At 34.4% G+C, this 15,367-nt stretch overlaps 1 protein-coding gene across 1 annotated transcript in view; it reads right to left on the bottom strand.

Annotated features, from left to right (window-relative positions):
- Nucleotides 1-5,211: 5,211 nt before the first annotated feature.
- Nucleotides 5,212-15,367, bottom strand: part of Jak2 (Janus kinase 2) — a 154,662-nt gene continuing 144,506 nt past the window's right edge. The window contains exons 22-24 of the mRNA XM_004637222.3: nucleotides 9,104-9,221; nucleotides 7,592-7,705; nucleotides 5,212-6,994 (exon numbers count right to left, since the gene is read on the bottom strand). Coding sequence (XP_004637279.1) covers nucleotides 6,887-6,994; nucleotides 7,592-7,705; nucleotides 9,104-9,221 — 340 coding nt within the window. The 3' untranslated portion in view covers nucleotides 5,212-6,886. The remainder of the gene's footprint in view (nucleotides 6,995-7,591; nucleotides 7,706-9,103; nucleotides 9,222-15,367) is intronic.

Below are 15,367 nucleotides of genomic sequence, written 5' to 3'. Positions count from 1 at the left end.
AATTTATAAGTGAATTTGCTGTTAGGAGGTGGGGCCCAGGTGAAAGAGCCTAATCACTGGGAGCATGCCTGTGGAGGGTATATTTTTCTCTCTGGCTTTCCCTGCTTTCTTTGCTTCTTGGTTGCAATGGATTGAGCCAGGTATTCTGCCGTGACAACTCTGCCTTAGTTCCAGATGACCATTGATTGAACCCTGAAACTATGAGCCAAAAAAATCTCTCCTCCTTAAATTGTATATATCAAATATGTTGCCCAGCAACAGGAAAGCTGACATAGACTTCTTAATGCAATCAATGAGGGACGACTGTAAGTTGAGATAACTTAATATAATATTAAGTATCTTGATTATCAACTTGACTGGCTTAAGAGATGACCACATTAGGAAAGCACATTCTGGGTGTCTCTGAATAGATCAAGAAGGCATAAACTTGGGGACTATATCTGGTCCCTGGCCCCTTCATCTCTGCCTCTTTTTCTCAATATCTGCTTAGACTCCATTGTCAAGCATACCCTGTCATGAGGCTTGTGCCTTTGAGCCAAGTAATCAGATTGAATCTTATAAAACCATAAAACAAATTAAACCTCTTTAAGTTGTGGGTATCAGATATTTTGTTCCAGCAAGGGAAAAGACAATTGCAGGGGGCTGGAGAGATAGCTCAGCAGCTTAAGTACCTGCCTAGCAAGTGCAAGGTCCTGAGTTCAATCCCCAGAAAAAAAAAAAAAAAAAAAGGTAATTGCAGAAAATGGGATTGTTGCTGTCACTATACCTAACTATGTAATTCAGAAGCCTTTGGGACTGTTTTATGGGCAGAGTTTGGAAAGGATTGGAAATCAATGTGAGAGAATCCCTGTAATGCTTTAGGCATAAATTGATGGGCGATTCTCATGGGACCTCAGAAAGCCACAATGCCAACAGGAATACAGACAGTAAAGACAGTGCTCATGAGATTTCAGATAAGAATGACTCTCTTGGGGATTGGACAGGAGACCATAAATGTTATATTCTGGAAAAGAATTTTTCTATACTTTGTTCACTCTTAATTGATTTTGCACAATAAATTTCAAGGAAGCTTATATTCAGGTTGTGGTATGGTTATTGCTGGCTGTTTTTAGCCAGATTTATAGTAATAATCAGGAGTAAAAAAAGAAATCAAAAACTTTCAGTTTGTCTTGGGAAGAAACAGTTTGTAAAGCTAGGGTTAAGGAAGGTATGATTGCCAAAGAGATCAGTGGTCTTTACAAGAAAATAAATACTTTGCCTTGGACAAGAAAGATCCCATCAGGGCATCTCAACAATCAACAAAAACCCCATATATCATACGTGCAAAATTTTAAATGCTTCATTTGAGAAGAGTGCCTCTGGGCCTCCTTCTCAATTAGGATTGCTTAGGAGGGTAACAGTGAAACTTTTAGAGACTAAACTGCAACTCCAAACTCACTTATTACAATGTGCCAACACTATAATTTAACCTGAATATTGAAGTTTTAGTTTATAAAAAACAATTCTATGTTAATATCTTTTGTCCTAAAATAAAAACATAGTAACATGCATGCTGTAGGTGCAGCCACCACTGGCCTAGGGTATTGGTTCCTCAGGATTAATTTCACTAGATACAGCCATCCAAGGATGCATGGGCAGCTGCGCCCATGGTCCACGTAGGCCTAGCTACTGCTGAAACTGGCAGCTGACTTTGGCATCACCCATGAGATGCTGGATTTTCAATATGCAGAATGTGAGAACTGTGGGATCATGAAAGCTTCCACTCAATTTCAAATTCTACATTCATCAATCAGATGAGTACTCTACAAAGATTTTTCTATAAAATTTTGAACCTTAGTGTGATGGTATTGGTACATGCGAAGGAGCTTTAAGAGATGGGGCTTAGTTGGAGGTATTTAGTTTAACAGAGCATTCCCTTGAAGGGGACTATGGGGCTGTGGCATATCTCTCCAACTTTCCTTCTCCATCTCCATCTCTGTTGCTTCCTAACACATTTCCACCCTGTGACCATTTCTTGCTTTCATTAGAATCTAAAAGTAATGAGGCCATCCAACTTTAGACTCCAATTTTTAAATATAGGAACAAAATAAATCTTTTCTCTTTAAAGTCAGTTGCCTCACGTACCTCACTGAGGTAACAAAAGCTAACAGTCTGTTCCATGAAAAGTCATCTGAAAGCTTCATGCCTGCTCCTAGTAATGTTTATCATACTTTCTAATGATTTCTGCATGAATTTTGAATCTTGCTTGCTCATTTGATAAGTCAATATATGTGTTTCTGTTTGCCAAGAGACAGCAAAGCAGGATCTACTCTGCTTGGCCATTTGTAGCAATGGCCATTTTAGCTCCATGCCAAGTACTGTATCTTCCTATCTCAGTTAACTCCATTAAAGTTCTCTGAATCTATCGGCTAAAGTACTTTGAAAAAAAACAATGTCCACCAATGGTATCAATTTTATCTGTAAATGACACATAGCTGACCATCTTTGACGTGAACATTTCTCTGAGAAAATGAGCACGTTTACCAGTTTGTCTACTGGAGCTGGACTGTATCACTTAGGACAAGGAAGTCCGGCTAGCTAGCCGCAGCTCCTGCCAGTGTACTCTTCCTTGCCTCCAGACTTTTAGATGGAGTACATGACCTTCATGTTGGCATAATCTGAGCTTTGTACGAGGAATTTCAATTCATTAATTTCCTGATCTCTTCTGATAACCTCCCATTTCAAAGTAAGGAGTATTTCTACTGGACTCATGAGACATGCTGCAAAGCTGTGAAAAGCAATGAAATATATCTAAAGTAACTCTTACAATTAGGCATAATTTATTTTCTAATGCTGTCACTAAACATGTACAATATAACTTAGTTAATTCATCATTTTAATAAAATTTCCATCAGTAAGTATCTTGTTTTTTATATACAATCTCTTTGATACCTTGTACAGCCCTCAAATAGTTTTGAGATTTTTTTAATACCAACAGTCAAGTTTTTTAAACTGCTATCTTCCTACAACTTAAGCTTTATAATATAGCTGTTGATCTCCTTTGTAAATTATTACTGTTTTTATTTTTGAGCTTCAATGTCTCTGTGGTTTGCCTCAGCAGCTGCCATCACTACAGGGGATGCTGAGAATGGATATGGCTACTGGAATGAAGAAGAGGTAGAAATGAGGAGACAGTAGCACATATCAAGGTTATGCAAATTAAATGTGTTTTAGTTGCTGATAGACCAGTTATTCATTCTTAAAAACATAAGATGAATTCTGCAAACTTTCTTTTTTAAAACTTTTTCTTCAAGCAAAACTTGAGTGGTCTTAAACATAACAAAGGACAACCAAGTAAATTTATTCTAATATACTAAAAATATTGGATAGCCATACATGTTGTTAAAGAAACCTTTAATGAAACTTTTTCAGGGTAAGTGTTATCTACGTATTTCAATAGTATATTCATAATTGAATATAGTGAGTGTTAGGTTTATTTTTCTCATTTTGTTTCCAATTTCCTCTGTATCTATGATTTCTTCAATCTCTTAATGTTCTTAATTTCTGTAAGTAAATTACAACTCACAATCATATATTACATAGTTCTTCAAAATTCACTTTGAAGTTTTCATATTCTCCAAGCAACTGAAAAACTCCCAACTTTTCAGTACAAAATACCGTCTTATGTTTTTTAGTGAGAAACACCTCAACATTTTCTTCTACATATATAACTGTTTGGCTAAATAACAACACAAAAGAAAATAACTTGTGAATATTTATTACATCAAACTTTTAATTTCCTGATACTGTGCAAAAGGTCAAATGAACAAATCAGCATAACTTCAAATTGAGCACATAAAACACTCCATGAAGAATGGCTCCCCAAATATAGAACAACAGGTATTTTCTAGTACCTACTGCAAAATGAAATTGTTCAAATAAAAGTTAAATACTAGGAGTTACAATTTTGATAAAAATTTCATTTTAAAGCATTTTTTGGCTTTAAGAAAGCACTTTATCACAACAAACTATAATACTACTGGCAGGATAGGTAATTAGCATGAAGAAGTCACTACATACTTCCTAAAACAAGTACCCATGGAGTAGGAAATTATTTACATAATACTTACATACCAAGATATTGATATATGTACAGAATTACAGAATTCTTTTGAAAAGTGAAAAGAAATCTTTTTCACTTATTTTCAAAAAATACTAAATTGAAGAAATACTTGGTATTAACTGATAGAATAACTTGTATTTTATTTCTTATATAAACCAATAGAATTAGCCACTTCCCACTGGACTACCCAACATCTGCATTTTAGAGGTCTATTTATGTATTGAACTCACAGTTTCAGAGGTTTCAGTCCACAACTTTGGGCTCCAAATCAGAAATGGCTTGTTGGAAGAGCATGGCAGAGGAAGGTGGCTCAAACCATGGCAGCCAGGAACCACGGTAGGTTCCAGCACAAAATTGTACGCCTGAAGCTCACTTCCGTAGTGCCCCACCCATTCTGAGGCCTCACCTTCCAATAGTTTGTTCAGCCATGAACTCATCAATGAGTTAACTCACTGATTAGTAGAGAGCCCCCAGGTCCAACCATCTTCCAGAAGCCCCACCTCTGAACACATGAAACCTTTAGGGAACATTTTATATGTAAAACATAACATCAGCTTAGCTCTTGGGTCTTTCTCTTGTATATACTCAGAAATAAGATTTAAAACAAACCAGACATGATGGCACACACCTGAAATCCTACAATTCTAGCAGGCCAAGGAAGAAAGATTGCAAGTTTGATCTCAACGTAAACAGGTTAGCAACTTAGCGAGACACTCTCTCAAAATACAAAAGGAAATGGGACTGGGGATATAGCTCAGTGCAAAGGCCTTGTTCAACTCCTAGTACAATACAAACACATAAAAAATGAAAATATTAAAAACCTTCAATGAAAAAGTCTCCTGAATATCTGAAATTTTATAAGAAGGTAGTTGTCTCACTCAAGAAATTTATAATTATATGTATGTTGGATTCTTTAAAAGTGAAAAATGAAATATCTTAAAAAGTTTGAAGAACTATAGCTCCCATCCTTGCTTTTAAAAACAAATGAAGGGGCTAGGGAGATGGCTCAGTGGAATAAGCACTTCCCTGGCAAGCGCAAGGGGCTGAGTTCAATCCCCCGGTTCCGCAAAAACAAAACAAAACAAAACAAAACAAAACAAAACAAACAAATGAAATGTTACAGACTTTTGAGAAGAACCTACTTTTAAGTACTTAATATTTAGAACAGATATCTGAACTAAATCATAATGTATGGTGTGCTTTTATTTTAAAAGTAAAAAAATCAAAGATCTCTAAATTACATAGAGATCCTTGAGAAACCTTTAAAATTCAAGAAAAATTACATTCAAGTTTCATCCAAATATCTATTATAAATCTTTTTTTATTTTTTGTCTAATACACTCTCATTTCTGATGATTTCTCCATCTGCTATCTACTGAAATGCCTTAGAGATAAAAAATGTAAGCATTTCTTCCCTCTCCTCTTCAACCAAAAATCAGAAATCTTAGGTATGTTTTAAAAACAAGCACACACCACTGAAAATAAGGAAACTATTCCTTGTTAACTATAAAATACCAAGTATTTTAACCTTTGTATAAATAAAACACAAGGAAGAAAAAACCCACTATATTTTATTTTAGGTATGGTATCTAAAATGGAGTAGCACTAAAACAGATGATATAACAAACCTTTGTACTTATTTGAAAATGTGTATGCTCTCTTAAAGACATAAATTAGGAATTTTCTACTGGCATTCTTGAATGAAATTCACAAATCTATTGTTTCACCAATGTACCTTATTTCTTCTTTGTGCATGAAACTCTTAACTACAGAAGGTCTCTAGTATGACTGCAATTGAACATGTGGAAATCCCACAAATGTATACTCTTTAGAGAAAAGAAATTCCTAAACCACTATGCATCTTAGATCTTTGAAACTGTTTATGGCTTATGTTTAAATCAATGCATGACAACAGGTTCCAGGAACTGAATAATCTTACTAGCAGCTCAAGAGATAACAATATTTCTGATATTCTTAATCTCAAAAATTTAAAACACAATTCATTTCAGTTTTAGAAAAGTCTGGAGATACTTCTGTTAAGAAAACATTCACCATGAACAGACACAATGGAAACAAATAAGAAAATAGATTGTTGCATCTTTGTAAGCTTGTTCCATTTCAAAATGTATTCTTTGGGGTTAGGAAAGTTCTCTATAACAAATAAAACTAGACTATTGTTCCCTCTGCTTAGAAAAATATTTACAGTACATGGAACTACAAACTAAAAGTATATACCTGCTCAATATTGCTGGATACTGATACAGATGAACAAAAACACAAAGATGTTTATTCAGTTTTTCTGAGCATAAATTGTTTGTATAGTAGTTATTAAAGATCAACATGGAAAAGCTAGAAAATACTATTAATGAACACAAGCCCTTGTGTAAATCACACAAGATACCAAAGTATTATACATTCATTGTGGTAAAAACTGTACATATATTCTGTTCATCTTTAACACTGAAAAATTTACATTGTAATTTTTTTATCTCTCAAGAATTAAACTGAAAAGTCTTTTTCTTTTGTCACAGAAGGATATGGAACTAAGATTCACGAAACTTTTTACAAAATTTCTTGCTTGGGATTTTTTTCATGAATGTCTTTTACATATGTCCATATGAAGAAAAACTCAGTAAACCTTTTAATGTTTTGAGTAGATACCTTCACATCGTTGCTGGCTAGACCATGATGTGTGTGGTAACTGTATTATAATGATAGTCCACAGCAGTGTGATATTTAGAACGTTGTTCTATAAGTCTACTTTGGTCTCAAAGATGATTTCTTTCATTCAACCATGTTGTCCCTTATTTTATCCACTCGAAGTGCTAGATCCTTAAAGGAGGGGCGTTGATTTACATTATTGTTCCAGCATTCTGTCATGATCATATAAATCTGTAAAAGAAAAAGTAAACCAAAATTACAACAAGGGCTGGGTAGATGGCTCAGTAGAATAAGCGCTTCCTGTGCAAGCACAAGGGCCTGAGTTCAAACCCCGGTTGCAAAAAAAAAAAGAAAAAAAAAGTTAAATACTTTAAACTTTAAAAAGTATATTTCCAATTTCAAAAAAAAAAAGTATATTTCCATTTCCTGTTGACTTTGAAAAAAAAAAACAGAGGTCTGTACCTATGTTGTTTATTTATTATTTCTGCCTATATCTTGTAATATGAGAAACTACTTTGGCAGTAACAATACACAATGTACTAACCATTGTTACTCTCCTAAAATCTTGTTTTGAGATTTTGTACCATTGTTTTTATTTTTTTTTAAATAAAATAACTGATGTCAAAAGAAAAATTACAATGAACCCAAAGTACCATCTTTTCATTGATGGACAGTTGAATCTGGAACTCCTAAACAGGATTATGTGTCACAGCTGTGCCTTGATTTATAGATATTTGTTAATGCTATTTGGCCAAAGGTAGTTTCAGTGCCCTAAAGTTTTTAAATAAGAAAAAGAAAATGCATAATTACATAGATTTAAAAAATTACCTCATCTGGGCATCCATCTGGTCGTGGTAATCTTCCATTATTCTTTAGGAGTTCTATCAAATGGAACACAATCATCTGTCCTTGTTTGTCATTGCCAATCATACGCATAAACTCCTGAAATACAAACCCATCGTTGAATCAGTTTTCCTCATACATTCTAGTTAAAGCAAAATTATTTTTCAGCTTCTTCCAGTAAGTGGAAAAAATTCAGTGTATATATATTTTTGTATGTTTTAAAATCTTTTCAAAACAGACTATATTAAACATCAAAAACTTCCCTTTTCAGTCATATTTCAGAAAAGGCTATTAAGTATGGAGTCTTTATAACATCATTTTCACAACTGCATTATTCCAAGTTCCAAAAGAAGTGCTAACTTCCTTTAGAAGTTTTTATGAACTAAAAACATGTTTTGTTATTGTTGTTTTAAGACAATAAAATAATGATACTTTTATTCTGATACGAGAACCACTGATAAACATTCATGAACATTCACTGTGTTCACTGAAGTGATAAGTGAATGAAAAATAAAAACTGACTATCCAGAAATATAAAAGCCTATGATGGAAAGCAGCAACAGTTATACACTATCTGAGGTAAATGTTTACTGTAAAACAGCCAAAATGTAATACTTAATGATGATATATATCTCTTCATAAATGTTACTTTTATACTATAATAAGTAAAGCCTAAAAGAAAATACAATATTAAAGTGGCTGTCTTTAACTGCATTAGAGATAATTTTTATATTTTCATACCTTTTTGTATTGAAGTACAGAAAAAAATTTTTGAAACTATTTTAACTTGTATGATAATTCCTAGAATGAGTGAGCTTACTGAATTTACTGAAACTAGTATTAAAAGATACACTGGTTTAAATGTAGTTTATCTTCTAAAGGTTCATATGTTGGAATATTGTCTCCAGTATGGCAGTGTTAAAGTAGGGACCTTCCAAAGTAGGGAACAGTGGAAGGTCATTAGATCACTGATGGCACAGCCTTCAGAAGAGGGTTAACCCTCAGAAGGGTTAGCGCTGGTCTCAGAGTATGTTAGATCTGGCGATAACAAACTGTTTTATAGAAAGAGCAAGCCTGGCCCCTCCTGGCTCTCTAGTTTCGAATTTTTCTGCGTGCCCCTTCCACCCACAGACTGCACCCTTTCTGCCCACCTGATGAGACCTAGTCAAGGGTCCCTTACTGGAAGCTGCAAAGATGTGGCTGCTTGACACTGGACAGTCACAACTGGAGTCCCCATAACTCTGAGCTACCTACCTATCTTTACAAAGTACAGTTTTGAGTATTTTGTTGTTACATCTACATAAAGTGAACTAATACAAGACAGTATACTAATCAGTGCTCTAATATTCCCCTTCTAAAACTTCAAGTTACAGTTATTTTGTTGGATATTGCCTTACAAATAAGCAATAAAATCCTCTAAAATGAGTCCTAGGCTTTTCTTGTGTTAAAAAAAGGAAAAGAAAAGAAAAAAGAAGGTAAATAAAAAAGCACACTCACTGCTGGTGGACTTTTACTCTTCTCAATATATGTGAACAGCTCATACAGAACTACTCCAAAACTCCAAACATCTGAGGCCACAGAAAACTTGCTCTCTGTCAGAGATTCTGGAGCATACCTATAAAACACAGAAAGCGTTAAAATACAATTACTTAATGTTCCAACTTTTTAAAATGTATTTGGTACAGGGTCTCACTAGGCAGCTCAGACTCATAGTGATCCTCCTGTTTTCAGCCTCCCCAGCACTAGGATTACAGGCATGCACCACCATGCCTGGTTTCGGTCCCTGAGCTTGTCTAAGCTGGTGCTTAGTCCACTGAGCTACCTCGCCATCCCTTTCTTTTTCATTTTTTGAGACAGAGCCTCACTTTGTAGTATAGGCTGGCCTTGAACTCACTATGTAGCCAAGGCTGGTCTCAAACTCAGGACAATCCTCCCGCCTCTGCCTCCTGAGTGCTGGGATTGCAGATGCACACCACCACCCCTGGATTCTCCAACTCTTTTTTTTTTAATTAATTACTTTTTAATTTTAATGAGAAAGAAATAGCAATGTGACAGTTTGATTTTATCTGCAAATCATTATATTTAAAAATAAACAAGCCAGTCAAAGTGACATATGCCTTCAATCCCAGCACTCAGGAGGCTAAGGCAGGAGGATCACTGTGAGTTCAAGGCCAGCCTAGACTACATAGTGAATTCAAAGCCAGCCAACATTACAAACTGAGACCCTGTCTTAAGTAAATTAATACATAATGTATGTCCTCCAAAATAAGACTGGGTGTTATATTAATTTTTTTCTCTAAAAGATGTAATAGGGATTATTTTCAGGAGACATCTTACTTTTTTCATGTACAACCATCTACATTTACATCAATAGTCATGTCATCTGGAACACTGTCATAACTCTACAAATCCCAAATTCTGGCCAGAATTTCTTACAACTCAATTTCCTATAGAACCACTGGTGCCCATCTCTGACATCTAGCAATACAGCTTTCATTAAATGAGCACTTCTTGTACAAGTAGCCGGCTCATATTCTTTAGATATTATCATTCACTTATACATTAAAATCTTTCAAATATATAAACGTACATTTGATCTTTCTTTAGTACACTAGACGATTTGACAATTTCCACATAAAGATCTAAAGGCAAACAGAACTCTATTCCTATCTTTCCAAACCCTTCTGATTACTTTCCTTATGCAATGAGTGGCATCATAAACTATTTACCCAAGCCAGACTCTTCTTTAACTCCAATGTCTAATGAGCCACCAGTTTATTTTATAATGTATTTTAGATATATCGCTAATCAGTCTCTAAACCGCTGTCCACTCACCACTAGTACAGAAGTCTTCAAACCAATGCAGAGTAACTCCAAGGATGCACAAAGCTTGCCAAAGGTAAGTCACAGTAAAAACCTACTGTAAGGATCCTCTACCCGTTCAAAGTCCTGCTTCAATAAGTTTTAAAAATACTTAAGTGGAAGCATTTCCCCCCTAGTACTTAGTATCAATCCATAGGACAACAGGCTGACCATATTTATAGCTAAAACACATGAGCATTTCTTTTTTACAAATAAAAGCATTATAGATGACAAAAATCCTTTTAAATGAAAATGAATTTTCAACCTAATATTATGCCAAAATGTGGTTTCTTTCAGATTTAAGATTTAGTATTTGCTAGAATTTGAATGAGTTCCCTCCAAAATTCATGTGTTAAAATTTGATGGTTAATTCAAGAGTATTAAAAGGGAAGCCTTTAAGAGATGATTAGGCCAGAAGAATGTCTCCCTCATGTTTGGAGCTCTACAAGAGACTTTCTTGGCCCGTCTTCCCACCTTCCTCCATTTAAAGATGCGACGTTCCTGTCCTCTAGAGGAGGCAGCATTGAGGCAGACCACACAAGACAACTGACCTTAACAACCCCTAGCCTCCAGAACTGTGAGAACTACATTTTCATGTTTCATTAATTATCCATTTAATGAAATTTAGTTAGAATAACACAAATGGACTGAGAAAGTTTACTATACTATAAGTCAACTAAAACTTAAAATCTATTTTATTAACCTAGGTTCTGGTATATTTATACAAAATTAGTCAACTTCATTTTATAAACTTTAATATTTTCTACTTCCTATAAATATGAATCTATATCAATTGCCTATCTGACTATATTTTTATAGTATTTACCTTTTTCTTTTTTAAATATAGAAGTTATCATAATTTAATATGAAATTACACAAGATATACATTTTATAAAGTTTTCCTTGATTACTCAAATGATTTATTATTCCAGATATTCAGGCACTAAAAGAAGTCTTAACTGTTACATAATTTGGTAGCTTAATGACAAAAATACAAAATTAATCATGAAAGTGAATACTGGAAATTAAGAAATATCAGAAAGAAGGGGCTGTGCTTTAGTGGTTTCACAATAAATGTTCCTCTGTGCATGTGGCTACCATTTATTGCTCAGCATTAGTTGTCTTTTTACTGAGGAGTGAACTTAGGGCCTCATGTATGTTAACATCAGCTTTTAAAGTAATATTCTATAACTTTAAAATACTTGAACTGAAAAATAAAGTCAGACTTTTGAGGCCTGCCATTGCCAAAAAGGTTACAGGAAGGACATTCTTCATGAAATCAACTTAGCCTTTAAGGCTATGCAAAGGTGTGCCAATTTAAATTATATGTATTATTAAAATACTGTATTGGAATTAACAATGTTCTGTTTTTTCAAAGACTTCCAATAACATGCCTTTACGTGGAAGTGTGAAAATATAATTTAGGATCGGGGAGATAGCTCAGTGGAATAAGCACTTGCCTGGCAAGCGCAGGGGTCCTGAGTTCAATCCCCGGTACCGCAAAAACATAATTTAACTGAGAAGTTTTTTGATACACTTCCTAGAAACAGAACGAATGGCTTTAGGAATTAGTTAATGAGTCCATTTTTGAAAATCAAGTAGTCTTTTTATTTTTTGCTTTCAATAAATTTAAAAAGGATGGATGCCAGTTAACATTTTTTAATAGTAGATCACTATAAACTTTTTACCTACATATCTCAGAGCCAGGAAAAGTGAATGGTATTATTGTAACAAAATTTCTTCCATTAATTACTATGTACTCATTTATACAAACAAGTTTTCTCAGTGTTTATGTGTACAAAATGAAAAATAAATGGAATTTATGTAAAATTTTACTGTCTTGTTATAGAAATAACTAATATTCATTCAAGAATATATTAATTTATGGGGGAACTTTTTTCATTTCATTAAGGAATATCCTTAATAAAAAATGTAAGCTAAATTATGCAAGTCATCATGTATTTGCAATGCTTAGATCTGGATAATAACTTCAGTAAAACCTCAATCCAGAAAAAAAATGTAAAAACTTACAAGTTCTGTGGTCACAGGAAAATTTAAAACTAATTTGAACTTACATAAACATTTTGGTTGCAAACAAAATAGGTGACCCCAAATGTTTCTAGCTACAAACTAGAAACACTTTATGCAAAATTTTAGGTAGGTAGAAATACAACACTTCATGCAAAATTTTAGGTAGGTAGAAATATAAGTGTGGGGAGAAATGATATTTATAATAATTTAGAAGATACATTATTTGTAACTACTTAAAACTTTGAAAAATTTATAAATTAAAACATGAGAGGGCTGGGGCGTGGTACTGCACACCCATAATTTCAGTGCTTAGGAGGCTGAGGCAGGAGGATATTTGTGAGTTCAAGGATAGCCTGGGCTACACAGTGAATTCAAGGCCAGCCTGAACTGCATAGTAAGATCCTGTCTCAAAAAGATGAGAGAGAGAAAGAGAGAGAGAGAGAGAGAGAGAGAGAGAGAGAGAGAGAGAGAGAGAGAAACAGAGACAGACAGAAAGACAGACAGACAGAGACAGAGACAGACACACACAGACACAGAGAGGATAGTTTTCAAAAAATCTTGTCAGTATTAATATACAAAAGATTTGAAAACCAATGACTTAAGTTCTTGCAAAATCTATCTATTTAGCTGCCTCCCTATTAGCCTCTTCTTACAGTGTACACGCTACATCAGTCTTCTGATCTCAGGTTCCCCTTTACCTCTTTAATTATTAAGGTCCTTTCAAAACTCATTTATGTGGGTTTTACCTACTAATATTTGCCGTATTAGTTCTTAAAATTAAGAAAATATAAAAATATTTATTAATTTATTTTTAAAAACTCATTACATGTTTTTTTTCAAAGTTTTATTGATAAACAGATAGCAATGAGACAGTTTCAAATCAAATCAGAAGTATCATTACATGTTAACAAATAATTTTTGTGAGAAAAATAGTGATTTTTACACTGTTGGAAGTTGCTTTAATGTTCAATTAAACTGAAAACATGCCTTGTAGCATCTGGAAAATTCATATATATATCTTTTTTTTCTTAAAAAATGATATCCAAAAGGTAAATAATACCTTAATGTTATCATGAAAGATTTGGTACCCTGAATAAGGATACCAGAAGTCTCCACACTTCAAGAACTATTATTTTACCAAAAATAAAACCTATTTACATATGAGTTTCACTATGTCACTCACCTGGATAAAGCCTCAAATTTCCCATCTTAAACACTGTCTACTGCATGAAGTCTGAATTCATCAATACAGTGTGCAGGACGTCACTTGGGCCATTTGTCCTGCTCTAACAGAATGCTTGACACTGGTAATTTCTAAACAGCACAAAAGTACTGGGAAGTCCAAGTTTGTTTGTTGGGAGAAAGCTGCTCTCTCTGCTTTCAAGATGGTGTCTTGACAGTGCATTCTCCAGGGAGAAGGAGCCCTGCACTGTCATATGGAAGAAGGCAGAAGTAGTGGGGCCACACACTTCGTGAAGCCTCTTTCACAAGGGCCTTAATCCCACTGCCAAAGCAGCAGCCTAATGGCCCAGTTATCCCTTCAAGGCCTCCCTCAAACGCTGTCACACTGGCAACACTCAAACCATAGCAGAGTTCTTTTCAGCCTCAGGACTCCTTGTTTGTTCTGTGATTATGCCATGCACTTGTAAACCCCTGACCCCTCTCCTTAACAACATCCTCTTAGAATGCCTTTCTTCTATCTGGTAAACTACACTAGCCAATTTTTTTTTTTTTTTTACTAGCCAATATTTGAAATGTCTTATTGTTTTCTCTGATTGATTTAAACCCTCAGAAGAATTATTTGCATTCTTGTTGCCCCAGGATCTTTATTATTGCATTTCCACACTACATTGCAATGATTTAATTATATATCTGAGTTTTAAAAAACAATGGACGCTTTAAAAAAAGGGATTAGAGCAGTGGTAGCATACCATGGCACAGATATTACTGTGTTTTCCTTTTTAAGGCAAAAGATTTTAATTCTATTATTTGAACTAGTACTTCTAATTTTCAGTTCAGAGATCAAGAATTAAATGAACACACTAGCTTTGCACAGTGGAGGGATCATAGTTAATGAGGTCTATCTGAGGCATGATTATTGGTAATTAAATAAAACATACTTAAACAAAATTCTTTTACCACTAATATCTACTCAAACTACACTGTGTGACTTTAATAGTATTAAAGTTAACTGGAAATTTATACAAACCAAAGCAAATATATTTCATTAAGACACCATTAGAAAATAAGATACACCATACAGGAATGAAGGCATAAAAAAGAAACCTTTGCATCAACAGAGACAACAATATACACTTCATTTTTAAAAACTGATCTGGAATACTCCTCACAATTAATTGATAATTTTAACTGAAGTATCTCAAGTATCTCATTTTTCAGATTTTGCAATATGTACCTAGATTTTAGTAATTCAGTATTCTTATCTGAAAATCCAATTCAGAAATGCTCTAAAATCTACAACTTTTTGAGTACCATGTTAGTAATAAACAGACTTCAGATTTCAAAGGTTTGGATTTTAGAGCCAGCCAGATAGCTCAGTGGATTAGAGCACCTGCTCAGGCAGATGCAGGGACTGGCACTTGATCCCTCGGTGTGCAGTGTGAGCCCAGCCCCCAGGGAATGGGGAGATGGCAACTGAGATGGTGTGTGTGTGTGTGTGTGTGTGTGTGTGTGCGCGCACGCGCACCTTTAATCCTAGCACCTGGGAGGCTGAAAACAGGAGGATCATTATGAGTCCAATCTGTGTAGAAGACCCTGTAGACTCTGTACTGAATACATTAAGAAAAAAAAAGGTTTAGACTTTGGATTTTCAGATTAGGAATGTTCATCCTGTATTTTAAAATTAAA

This window comes from Octodon degus, unplaced genomic scaffold (assembly GCF_000260255.1).
Source record: "Octodon degus isolate 3935 unplaced genomic scaffold, OctDeg1.0 scaffold00087, whole genome shotgun sequence".
NCBI classification, from domain to species: Eukaryota; Metazoa; Chordata; class Mammalia; order Rodentia; family Octodontidae; genus Octodon; species Octodon degus.
Note: the sequence above shows the minus strand (reverse complement) of the source record. Positions and strands in the feature narration are given on the sequence as shown.